The sequence below is a fragment of the Phalacrocorax carbo genome, chromosome 20 (genome assembly GCF_963921805.1).
Source record: "Phalacrocorax carbo chromosome 20, bPhaCar2.1, whole genome shotgun sequence".
Taxonomy (NCBI): domain Eukaryota; kingdom Metazoa; phylum Chordata; class Aves; order Suliformes; family Phalacrocoracidae; genus Phalacrocorax; species Phalacrocorax carbo.
In genome coordinates, this window is record NC_087532.1 from 3,068,535 (window position 1) to 3,080,935 (window position 12,401).

The 12,401-nt window shown below is 44.5% G+C and overlaps 1 protein-coding gene across 1 annotated transcript in view; it reads right to left on the reverse strand.

The window, feature by feature from the left end:
* Nucleotides 1–299: 299 nt before the first annotated feature.
* The window catches only part of ATAD3A (ATPase family AAA domain containing 3A), a 30,742-nt gene continuing 18,640 nt past the window's right edge, over nucleotides 300–12,401 (reverse strand). The window contains exons 14-16 of the mRNA XM_064470656.1: nucleotides 9,259–9,426; nucleotides 8,557–8,665; nucleotides 300–714 (exon numbers count right to left, since the gene is read on the reverse strand). Of these exons, the coding sequence (XP_064326726.1) occupies nucleotides 535–714; nucleotides 8,557–8,665; nucleotides 9,259–9,426 (457 nt within the window). The 3' untranslated portion in view covers nucleotides 300–534. The remainder of the gene's footprint in view (nucleotides 715–8,556; nucleotides 8,666–9,258; nucleotides 9,427–12,401) is intronic.

The window sequence follows — 12,401 nt, forward strand, 5'->3', positions numbered from 1 at the left end:
AGTCAACCCTGATCGGTGAACAGGTGATAAAGATAGAACAAGGAGTGATGCCATACAGAGGTGTGAGCAAGGAGGTATGTTCTGGGCAGGATCTGTGGAAAAAAAGATGAGAACTACCTCTGCTGGAGCATAAACACGACACAGTTAAATATATGGGAGTAGCAGGCTTGGACGGGCCCTGGGCTCCCACAGGCCTGTGGTCACTGGGACACTCCAGAATAGTGTCAAATGGCTGAAAAGGATTTGGAGTTTGGGCCCCCTCTAGCAGGCCAGGCCAGACAGACTAACACAGTCAATGGTATTTTAGCAAGGGGGTCCTTTAATACAATTGCTTATGCCTTATTTAAACCATTTTCTCTTCTGGTGCACTTTAGAAGATTGAAATCAAAGGCAGACTAAGGCAGCACCCCCTCCCTTGCACCAATCAACACATTTCTCTCAACATGATTCCACCAAACATTTGCCCAGAAGACCCTCCCAGCTTCCTCCCATGCCCACTTCCCCACACATGCTGGTCTGAAGCCTGCAGACTTCTCACATCGGTGTTCCTTTGGGGAGGGGCAGGAGCAGGTCTCTGCCAGTCCCTTTGCTTGCATCAGCACCCTCTGTTTTCAGCCACTCCATCTTCTGCTTGTGTTGCTGCACAGCATCAGCTACCCGGGCATCGATCATGGCCTCTGTAAGAACACCGTCCTCTGATGCATAAGCTGCAGCCTGGAGGGGCAAAAGCAGAAGAGACATAAGTTAGTGATGGCAATTCTTAGGATCAGCAAAGATCTGACACTGGTCCCTGTCTTTTGTTTTCTTCTCCATGCATGTTTGCCCCCACACTACCCAGCACTACCTCCTGTCTTGTTCTAAGTCAGTGGTGGTACCCACAGCAATCTGGCACATCGCCATCAGAGAGGTTTTCCTTGATGGAGCTGTACCAGGGACTGAAATATATCAACTGTCCGAGCACAGAGAAACACTCACAGCTACAATAAAGTCTTTGTCTCTGAGCTGCTAACAAGCACCTTTGCCTACCTACCTCTGGATTTCCTGGGAGGCAAAATCTTTGCATTCGGAAGAGACAAGGCCACAGGTTCACAATGCTGAACGCAGCCAGTGTGGCTGGGCTGCAGTCACACTTGGCTTGTTTAAATTTCCTCTCCTGCTTTAAAAGCGCTGCACGTGTGAAGCCAATAGGTAAAGAGTAATAGGTGCATATGGTGATCTAATAACTCCATGCAGGACAACAGAAAATGTTTTAAACGCGTGCACAGGAGAACTAACATCAGTGCTAGAGTGAATACGGGCAACGTGGCACCTGTAAAATGAGTCTAATGTGCACGGATCTTACTTTCCTCATGTGTTCTGCTACGAATCTCCCCTGCATCACTTCTGTGCTGTGTCAGCTCCCACTCCACACTCACCTGCCCATGGGACCTTCCCTTTTCCCCCACCTCCATTCATACCCCAAATCTCTCTCCAATTCTGCCTGGTAACAGTCACACTTGGTCCTGTTGCTGCTTCGATAGGCAATACAAATTTGATCATAGTTCCTTGCAGAAAGGGCTGAAAACTATGAACATCCTTGCCAAGCAGCCCACAGTATTTCCAGCGGCAGCTTAGGGAAACAGGACTGCGTGCCACTTCTCTTCAGCTGCAGCAAAAGGATTGTCACTTTTGTCCAAACCTGCAGGACAGCTAGGACCCCGATGTCCGATGGACATTTTGCAGATGACAACACAAGCAGCCATACTCTCCAAGGAAGGGAAGGATGCCTATACTGGTAGCTGTACCCATCTCCAAGGTAACAACGCAACTCCAAGCTACAGGTTTCTAAATCTGGTTACTCCCTATGCAAGCGCCTCAGTACCGTGGTTCCTCGTGCAGCTACGCTAGCGAGGGAGCCTGACACGCGTCAGGGTGAGACCTCCCCCAGCTTCTCGCATCCATGCTGCCTGCCCCAAGCAGCCCCAAACTTCTGCCCACACCTCTCTCCTTCCAGAGAGCTATCACATCATGGATGCTCACACGCCAACCCTTCTGTCTGCAGGCTGTTCCTCAGGATGTCAGTTAGGAATATAGACTTTGGCTTTCACGGCAGGCTGAGGTGTGCTTCTACGGTGTTAGATATACGCTCCGTAAATCATTAACAGTGCAAAGCATCAATTACACCAAGCAATGACATTTGCTGCAAAAGCACCACAGAAAGAAGTTGGTGTGACCGTTTTAGGCACCCACTGTCCAGTCCAATGATGTAGATGGGAGAAGAAGAACCCCAGAGTGAGCTGTTGCACTGCTCAGTATCCTCACAGCACTGACCAGCCCAGTACGGTAGATTACACCTGCCTGTTAGATAACTGCTACCTCAGTGCAGGAGGAATAATTATTTCAAGAAATGAGCAAAAGGTTACCTGAGCTGGTTTGCAGCCTCCTCTAGCCTACCTTCCAGCCCCTGCTTGGTAGTCCTTTTTGGGGAACTGGTTAGATCACAAGAGGCCTCGCTGCACAAACCACATGCAACCATAGAGTTGGCAGGTGCTGTTTTTTACTGCAAGAAGCATCAAAACAGATCGTTCTCTGTGCAAAAGCTTTGTCATCCGTCCTTAAGGCAGAAGTGACAAGTTAGGCTAATGTTCGTACTTCAAGTTAGCAGTAAACACTGGCTGCAGGCAAGGAGTGAGAAATAGAAGGTCAGCAAACAGAGAATTTGCTTTGCATAAAGGCACTTGCCCTCTGTATTCACCAGCAGAGCAGGAGGCATCCTGAACACAATGAGGCAGTTACTTCCCACAGACACCAGAAGAGCACCATTGCCATAACCTGCCTGCTGCCACAAATACTTATACGGCATGTCTCACTGAGACATGTCCTCTCTCACCACTGTAAAAGGGGCATGCTGGAAAGGTTCTGCTCAGCTGAAGCATCCTCTCTGGCTCACCCCCATAACCCACCCCCCCACCTCACCCCCTGTATTTTTTTGCAGGACATGACTAGGGACCTACAGCTAAGAGTAGCCAGCACCCTTTTGCCGATGCAGCCCTCCAGCCAGTAGGATTCGGCGTTTTAAAAGGGAGTAAGCGCTTTCCTGGGATGTGTGTTGTGTGCCTCCACAGCCTAGAGAGGTTGTCTTCCCTGCCTCCCTGCCACTGCATAGACCATAAATTCAACTATGGAAACTCCTGCAAAGCTGTGCAGTTCACGCTCTGTTGATTTTCTCAATGACTTTCTATTTATAGAAAGCCTCAGGCCCTAGCTGTCAAGAAAGCAAATGGGAGAAGCAGCTGTCCCTTCTGGGAGTAGCTTGCACACACACAAAAATGGTACTAAGCTTCATTTATATTCATACCTCTGCCTTCTGCATGGACCAATTTTAAACCATTTCTCCAGTGCATCTACTCGTGTTTTATAATTCAAATCCAATTATGAAATAATCTGAAAACAAAGTATTTGGGGGGGGAAGTAGAGGGATGGAGCACAGACGACAAGTCCAGCCTAGGTGACCTAATGCTTCATTTCAGCCAAGAACCATGGATTATTTTAACTTGGCCAAACTAATCTGTATCCTCTGAATCACATTTATAATGAAAATGGCCTGCCCAAAAAAGAAAAACCCGAAACACAAGCACCCCCGCCCCCCGCTTCCTTATAACGTCCTTCAGCTCAGACCACTATGGAAACATTAAATTCTTCTCAGAACTTGGTCAGGCAGATGATTTTTTTCTCTTTTTAAATATAAACAAGGTCAGGGAGCAAAAAGGCATTTATGTCAGTGGCACAAAAGGCAAGGAAACGACAGAAAGCTCACCTCTATCCTGGGAATTCTCTTGAAGTGTTGCCAAAACACTTCTCCAGAGATAACAGCTTGGAATAGTGAAAGATTGCTTTTTTTGACATTTTATCTAAAGCACATCAGCGGTTTGAGTACAGGGCGCAGAACTAGGAAGTCTGCACATTACTATAAACAGATCTGAAGGGAATTTTTAAGTGTGTAAATGCATCTAATCCATGCTATATTCATAAAGCATTAGACATGGGGAATGGAAAAGCACAAGGACAAAAGGGAATGCTCGGTCTTCTGCAGAAGAGATTAAAATGGATTTCTAGCATGCAGCCCATTCGCTGTGCCAGACAGCAATATTTTTCCCAGCGCTAGAGGTTACACCCTCTGCTTTTCTGCATCTTATTTTTTTCTGTTTGGTAAATTCAGGACAAACTGAGCCAGACTGAAACAATCGTGAACTAAAACTTCATGTAAATGACAGCCAATCAATTTCAAGCCCAGCTTATAGTGGAATTAAGCCTATGAAAGCTGCAGCTATTGCTCAGGCTTCTAGTTTAACGGAGATGTTTTTGTTAAAAAGCAATATTGGCAGAATGCTCCAAAAACATCTTCGTGAGAAATGACTGTGAGGCCACAGAACAGCAGAGTGGCCATACGCTGCTAGGTAAGAGCCAACAGCTACGATGGTTTCTCCTCCTACTGCTTCAGAACTTCACTTTTCCCCAAACTATCTCCAAGGTTCAGTTCTGGCCATGAGAGGTGACCCCAGGAAAGCTAAGCAGAGCTGCTGCAGATCCTAGCATCTCAAAACTCCACCAAGTCCACGATAAATACTTTCCTGTGCTCCCTGTCCACTTCCCCCAGCACTTCTGCAGACTCAGGAATGGAAGCAGGAGTAGCAGTGCAGATTCCTCACTGCCTTTCCTAGGACTACCTGGGCTTCACGGGTGAATTGATTAGGTTTCAGCACATAGAGGTAAGGACTAGAATTGTAAGCAACTAGGCTTCAGTCGGCTTGAGGCAGTAGGACAGACCCTGCGGAACAGAACAACGCTTCACCATAGGTTAAGCCTGCCATTCTGCTCCCTCTGCATTTGCCTCTGTTGTGCAGACACTGCCTGAAGTTTTGTTCCAAGACAGAGGTATAATGCATACGGGCAGCAACACCGCAAATTACTGTTGGAGGAATAAACTAATTAAGAAAATGTATATACAAAGCTGAGGTGAATTAAGTGACAGGCATGTTGCAATTAAACCTACTCTTTGAGGATTATCTCCAAGTCACATCAGGGCACTATGCAAAGTAGCAGAAAACAAAAGGCAAACAAAACTGCTCCCATCCAGCTCTGTGCTCCAGCATTCACAATCAGCAGTCTTCATTACGGCTTTGTGCTGTAATCTTCCCCACAATGGGTCAACTGAATTTATTTATTAAACAGAGACCTTAGGCACATTGCATTTCAGCAGCTGTTGTGATAGGCCTATCTAGAAGAGTGTTGGAAGCTTAAATGTCTCAAGACGTAGTTGTTTCAAGTCTGCTTAAGGACTTTAGAAAGAGGACTAGGCTTACCACATCTGGTGTTTACCAGCTCTTTAAGGTGTTACTACGATCAGAAACAGATCTGTTAAGATAGATATCTTGTTTTTTCCCTTTTCTTGGCTCCTCCTGCCCTTCATCTTCTCAACTTGTACGTCATCTCAAACTCTTCCTGCCTGTTTTGTTAACTTGACGTAATGCTTTGGGTGGAGAGAGGGGGGGAAAAGCAACTGCAAGCAGGGAACTGAGTAGGAAGTCCAGAATTCACCTTAGAGTCACAGAAGAAGCTCCCTAAATCCTCAGATTAAGCACTTTTGTAGCTTCCTTGTAACTGCACATCCAAGGTGGACAAAATTGTATCTTGCAAACTGATTAAAATTCAAGCGTTCATTCATGCTGTTCACATCAGGTTATTTCCCACATCAGCCATCTAGAATCAGAAGTTCAGTCATACAGGAGTTTAAAAGACCAACACTTGAAGAGTTAAGTCCTATCTGTAGTATAGAACCACCTTACAGCTGTTGCATCCAGCTGAGGAAAGTCCAATAAGCATTTTGAGCCAGTTATGGTGGTTCGCACAGCCCCTACCCACTCTGATCCACGCCCTCAGACGTGCCAGGGCAACAGCATAGCTAGGCAGTTAACTTGTCTTGCCAAGCTATTTTTAATTCCGATCAGCTCCCTGACCCAGTTCATAGTACAGCCGTACAAAGACGCGTACCAGCACAATGGAAAGGACAGCAGAAAGGCAGGAATATGAGGCAGGACTAACACTGCCAGAAATGTTTGTCAAACTGCAGCCTTAATCCTTCCCTGATAGGAGAGACCATTGTATCAGCTACAAAGCTACCTATAACAAGCTATCTGTCAGCACTGACCCAGGCCCCAAAATACCAATAACACTCAAGAGATCAGCTTGGGTTAAGAGTACTTAAAACACCTGCTTACAGAGAGGCTTTTGACCACAGCCACTGAAGTGCCATACCCTTAATATTTTATATAGGCAAAACCAAAGGCAGGTGTTAACAAGTCTTGCCACAGTCAAAAGTCAGTGGGCCAAACGTGGCATAAACGCATCCTTCTGTAAAGCTCTAGTCAAGCTCCAGTCACTTACAGCTCCAAATTCCTTGGCCCAATGGCTGGAAAAGAACCCTACGGTAGCACTTAGGATCAACAGCTCTGGCTGGCAGCTCCCAGGACAGCGTTCAGTACAGAAACCTTACCCCTTTCCCCATGCCCTCTCAAACCCACTGGTGGACTGAATCCACCCAGTCATCTCCTGAGGAAAGAAGTCCATGTGCCTAGCCACTAGCTGCAAAAAGCCTGTGCTATTTTAATACTGACCCGTGACACATCACAATTCATATCTTACCCCTTGTTGATCAAGATAGGAAGTCCCTCGTTACAGACCACCAACAACTTTAATTTTGACACAGATGAAGCTTCTTGCAGCTTCTACATCAAAACAACTTTTTGCTCACCCTCTCTTTTTTTTTTTTTTTTTAAAAAAGAGCCCTTTGACTGTTCTACGACAGCGGAGAGGAACACAACCTCCTGCTGCAATTTCACACAGAACCTCATTAATAGTTCTGGCACTACATTTTAAAAAGTGAGGAGGGCAACAACACTAAGGAGCTAAACACCCCCACCTTTCCCTTCCTTCAAGATCACTTAAAGGATAAATGATAAAAGCTGAGGTCATTCCCAGGGAGCAATGACAAATTGGGAGATAAGGGGTGATAAAAAGCAAAGGATCATTTATCACAACTTTTTACTCCAGGAAGTGCCTGGCAGCAAAGCTTTTCATATATATGGGTAAGGGGGTTCTCCTCTAAAAGAAGACAAATAACGAGATTCCACAACAATTAGTGTATTCTGCTTTCTCTCCCACATCATTTGTCACTCAGTTTAAGACAAACACCCTAAGTCTTTGCTCTGGGTTTCAAAACCAGAAGTCCACAAAAACCCACAGCTGTACTTGGAAGAAATGAACCCAAGATCTACTGGCTCTGTGAAGGTCAGAAGGGTCCAAGATTCTGGTCTTTCCTTCAACCTGTCAGCCCTCCAGAATGGTGTCTGAACACACGCTAACCAGAGACCATGGCAGGCCACCTAACGCCCTCCAATATGCACTACCTCCCTCTGAATCTCAAAGACCTGTCAAGCATCTTGCTAAGCTTCTTGACTGAACTGGTAACAATACTAATGTGGTATGTTTTCAGGCAGTTAGAGGACAGAAACAAACAAAAAATAAAGCTTTGTACACATTTTCAGATGACAGCACACATTTTGAAATACGTTTCAATAGTACAAAAGTCACAGAGTAAAATTAACCTGCTGTGCTCTGACATACAAAGAATAAAATAAAGACTAACAGCATGCAAATGGCTGCTTTGGACCTCAGCTCAGGACTACTGCAGTTACATGGATTAGAAAGGATACTTTCTGTACCTTAAAAGGTGGGAAAATAGTAGTAGGAATGAAACACACAAACTCTGTATGTTTATGAACTGCTAAACTAAATAAAAGAGAAAAAACAACTTTGTTTTTACAGTACCTGAAAGGGAGGTGACATTAGTAAGTTACATGACATACAATTTGGAGCATATTCCTTAAATTGATATTACTAGGTTAGTTTATAAAAATACACAATGCAGTAAGAAACTGACAGCTGTGACAAAACAAGGTGAAAGCCTGATCAAAAAAGTGCTTAAGGTTGTTAAGCATGTGAACAACTGCACTCAAGGTGATTGCATTTCTAATTCCTGTATAGGTACCATGCATGCAGAAGTACCTAGGCTTTTCAGCTCCATTTTCCACTTAGTTTTGTTCCTTCAATTGCTCAAGTTGCACCAAAGGTGAGCTTAGAACGAAGTAGGGCAGAGGATGTTTTAGTGTCCTAATGCTGTCATATCTATGGGCAACAACATTATGGCACATCTTCTACTGAGCTTCTCAAGCTCATGGCCAGCATAATTTGCCCAAACCCATTCCTACCTCACTTGCTTTACTTAAATTCAGTAAGAGATTTCCCATTAGTGATTATAAAAACTGTTCCTATTTATAAGATGAGGAATTATGCTCATACTCTGACACCCACCCCAGAGCTCGCAGCATTCTAGTACTACGGTATGAACGTAACGCAACCCCTGAAGTGAGACAAGATCTGAGACTCCAACATCAAACGCTCAAACCTTCGAGACAGGGAAAACGAACCAAGAAGCCCGGTGATAAAAGCCCTACTTACCTGCCATGCCACTGCAAGCTGAGAGATCTCTCGGCCAGACATGCCTTCTGTCAACCTGGCAATCTCCGAGCACTTTTTCCCATAGTCAAACTGGGCCAGCTTCAAACGTCTAAAAAGCAGAAGAACAGGGATTAGTTTACATGTAGCCACAGGACAGGACAGGAGGGGGAGGGAGTCAGAGGTAGGCTTTGCAAAAAGCAACACTTACAATGAAATCAAAGATCAGATCGGATCAATCTCTGTAGAAAGACCCAGCCTGAGCACAGAAGTTGTTCTCCTGGGCCCAGAAAGGCCAATTTTGTGGCACAAAGAAACATGCCTATCTGGATTAAGACCAAAAAAGTGCACGACTGCACAGCACACAAAGAAATGAGTCACTTGGTCTGATTTGCCTCTGTTAAGCCAAGCCAAGGACAAGTGCTTGGATGAGGAGTTCCAACTTGTTCCTACTTGCATTATTGCCTCCAGTGCAGTAACTGGTCTCCTAAATTTTAAGGGTACAACAAACCATGGCATGAAATCCTAGGATGGCATCTCATCCCATAACAGGAAAGCAAGAGGCACCTCTCCAACTCTTATCTGTACTACTTGTTTAAAGTGGGTTTATAGAGAGTGAGACAGAATACACAGAAAAGGAGACCAGGAAAAACAATAAGAGAATGAGAATCCTATAGAGTGGGAGAGCTCTGCAGGAATACTCACTGTTTACCCTCTGTGGCTGGCTTCAAGACATGCCTATCAAAATACATTCTCACAAGCCGCTCCCGTTCTTCTAGCTGGGGCAGATCAAAGTTCACCATTTCGTCTATTCGGTCATTGATAGCCCAGTCAAATTGCTCAGGCTGGTTGCTTGCTAAAACAAGCATAAACCTGGGAGTATGAAACAAGAGAGGAAAGACTGCAAAACCCCATAAAAATAAAAATCAACAAAGCAGTCCAAACACTGGGAACTTCCATGGCCAGTATCAAAGATATTTCATCACCTGAAACATCTGAAGATTCCTTAGAAACTGCTTTGTAACAGCATCTCAGGCGACATACTAAAATGCAGTGCAGTTTAAGCCATTTAAAACTGAAATGTGTTTAACTTAGTATTTAGCCCTCCAGTATCAGCCTTCCCCAGTCCGTCCTTGCCATAGAGGCCTTATTTATCACTTTACCCACAACCTCCTTCGATTCAGGAATATCACAAACCTTTAGCAACAGTACAACCTCCCAGAGACCTCTAAGACTGAAACCTTGGAACAAGGCTGGACAACATGGAGAGATATTCTCTGGCACATACATATCTCCAGTTTAAATCCCAGTCTGGAGAACTTCATTCAAACTGCACAGCACCCTAGAATCACGACGGGCTGTCTTAGTCCTGCTCTGAAGGTACGAATGGCTGCTGAACTGAAAGCCAACAGCATTACTGAAACCTCAGACCTCTCAAAGAGCTGCCAAGCATTGAACGGACTCATCCTGTCCCATGAATATGGGGAGCATACCACTGCTGGGTCCGTGCATGGGAAGGTCATCCTTCAGCAGCTGGTAAACGGTGACTTGTTTCCTTCAAGCAAGTCTGACAACACATTCCTGCTACCAAGTCTAACATGTGCAGAAAGAGAGGCATCCACAATGGGTACCATAAAACAAAGGTAGTTTGTTTTACCAAGCCTTTATTCACAGCACAGATGGGCCAGCTTCCAGATCCTGCTCTCTCCTGCTGCATTTTGAAGCCAGCAGCCCTTTCTTTTGCTTTGTAATGATGCTTCTTCCCCATGCCAATTCTACTTTAATGCTTTAATTGATGTTACCAGCTTAATAGTGCATTTTAATTTGAAATGGGCTTTTAACCACAGCTATTGGAATATTGATGCTCTTGCATTCTATTTAAATCCTAGTCTACAGGGGGCTGTGTTCTTTGCTGTCATTTCTGAAGATGACTTCACCAACCCAGGAGCCACACAGGCATGAAACTCTTCCTTTTCTACCAACAAGGACTCCCCCTCGGAAACACAGCTTAGATAAGGGATTGACATGCAACCTGATAGTCAGGCCTTGCTCATTTCTACTGTGAAAATGATCCAAAGGAGCAAGAGATGCAGGCACCGTCAACTACCCTGCAAGAAAACACAGAAAGTTCTTCGGGAAGTTTAAGCCAGCGATTCACAACACTTAGTACTTCGTTACGCTGGTGACAATTCACTGGTAAAGCAACAGTACTCCTCAGGGTCTCACCAAAACAGCTCAATTTTCACGCGCTATTAGACTTATTGAAGTGAACACCCATTAATGGATACAGGACTCCTTATTGCCCAAAGCAGCAATAAGGCTGTTCAGAAGTAAAAAGCAGTGCATGAATCACAAGGACATGTTCATTCTCCTAGAATGGCTCAGTTTAAATTAGGGTTGAATTCAACATCTGACAAAATGACGGCCCAACTGTTTTGAGTGGAGGCATGGCACCCACCAGCTCCAAACAAGCATGCCCAGAGCTCTGCTAAGGCATTTAACATCAGGAGAAAGAATCATCCCCTTCCCACCCCTTGCCAGTCACTGGCTTATAGCGCAATTATAAATCTGGTCAAAAAGATAACTTTGCTGGATCCACAGCAACTAGACATTACAAGTCTGAAAAGGACTATTTCCTAGAAAAAGGGGGAACTATTGAAAGTTAAAACATACATGCTATTATTCCTAAAAGGTCTGCAGTTCCATCTAAACATCTTTATCATCTTTGCAATTACAAGGCAAAAGACTGCCTAGGAGCTCAGGATATCTACAGTCTTCCCCTTGGAAAACTGTATTTGTATCTTAAGCACCATTTGCTCTGGTTGATGTAGAACACTTGCACTTTGCCAATATGTATTTATTATATTTATTCTTGCAAACAGCAAGTACAACATTGCTTAATAATAATTACACTCAACTCAGCATTTATAGAGCAATTCTAGATACCATTTCAGAAAAGACTCACTATCCTCCCAAAGAGAAAACCAAGGATCTTGCAAGGTTCTTGCAGGCTCAACGCCTTGTTTTCTAGCAACCTACTAGTTTTGGGAAGACACACCATCCAAGGCACCTCACTGTGACAGAGGAAGGAATGGAGAAGCTACACGCAAGCAACCATCGGTCAGAGCTGCGTTGGTTTTAACAAGGTTCAAGAGAGACCCCAAGGACAGAAAACACCCTGCTGTTGTCGCGAAACAATAACCGTCTAGAATATTTATTTCAATGTCATGAGGTTACTGTAAGAAGTGTTTCACTACAACCTTACTCAGGGAGCAGTTCATCACTGAGAAACTCACCTTCCCACAGAGAAGCAGCTTTTCTTGTTGGCTCAAGTGTTTTTGTAAAAGAAGTTTAACAACTAAGTAAAGTTCACACACAGACAAAAATCAAATCAAAGAATATTTGAAAAAGGTCAAGGAATCTTTCTCTCTCTTTATTAGGATGCCCTGGAAATGGCTTTTGTTAGACTAAGCAGTGCTCTGCAGGAAGTTAACATTAATGTGACCAAGTGAGCATGGATGGATTGGCAATGAATTTCACACAAATGCATACATCTGTCAAGCCAGCCCTGCAATCATCTAAGTTCAGCAAATCTGCTAGCAGCCATGAGGAATTAGCTCTGGGATTCCTACATTTACGTGCAACGTTGCACACAGACATACCGATCAGACAGCTCATGCAAAAGAACTGGGGTCAGATTTAAACTCATTTGCCTCAACGTTTCAAACCCACCCCCACCGCACGTACATGCACAGCACGGAAAGAGGCCACCAAAGCACTGGAGAGGCACAGCAGCTCAAATAAGCATAAGCTGAAGCGTTTTTTAAGATATTATGGAACACGCAGCC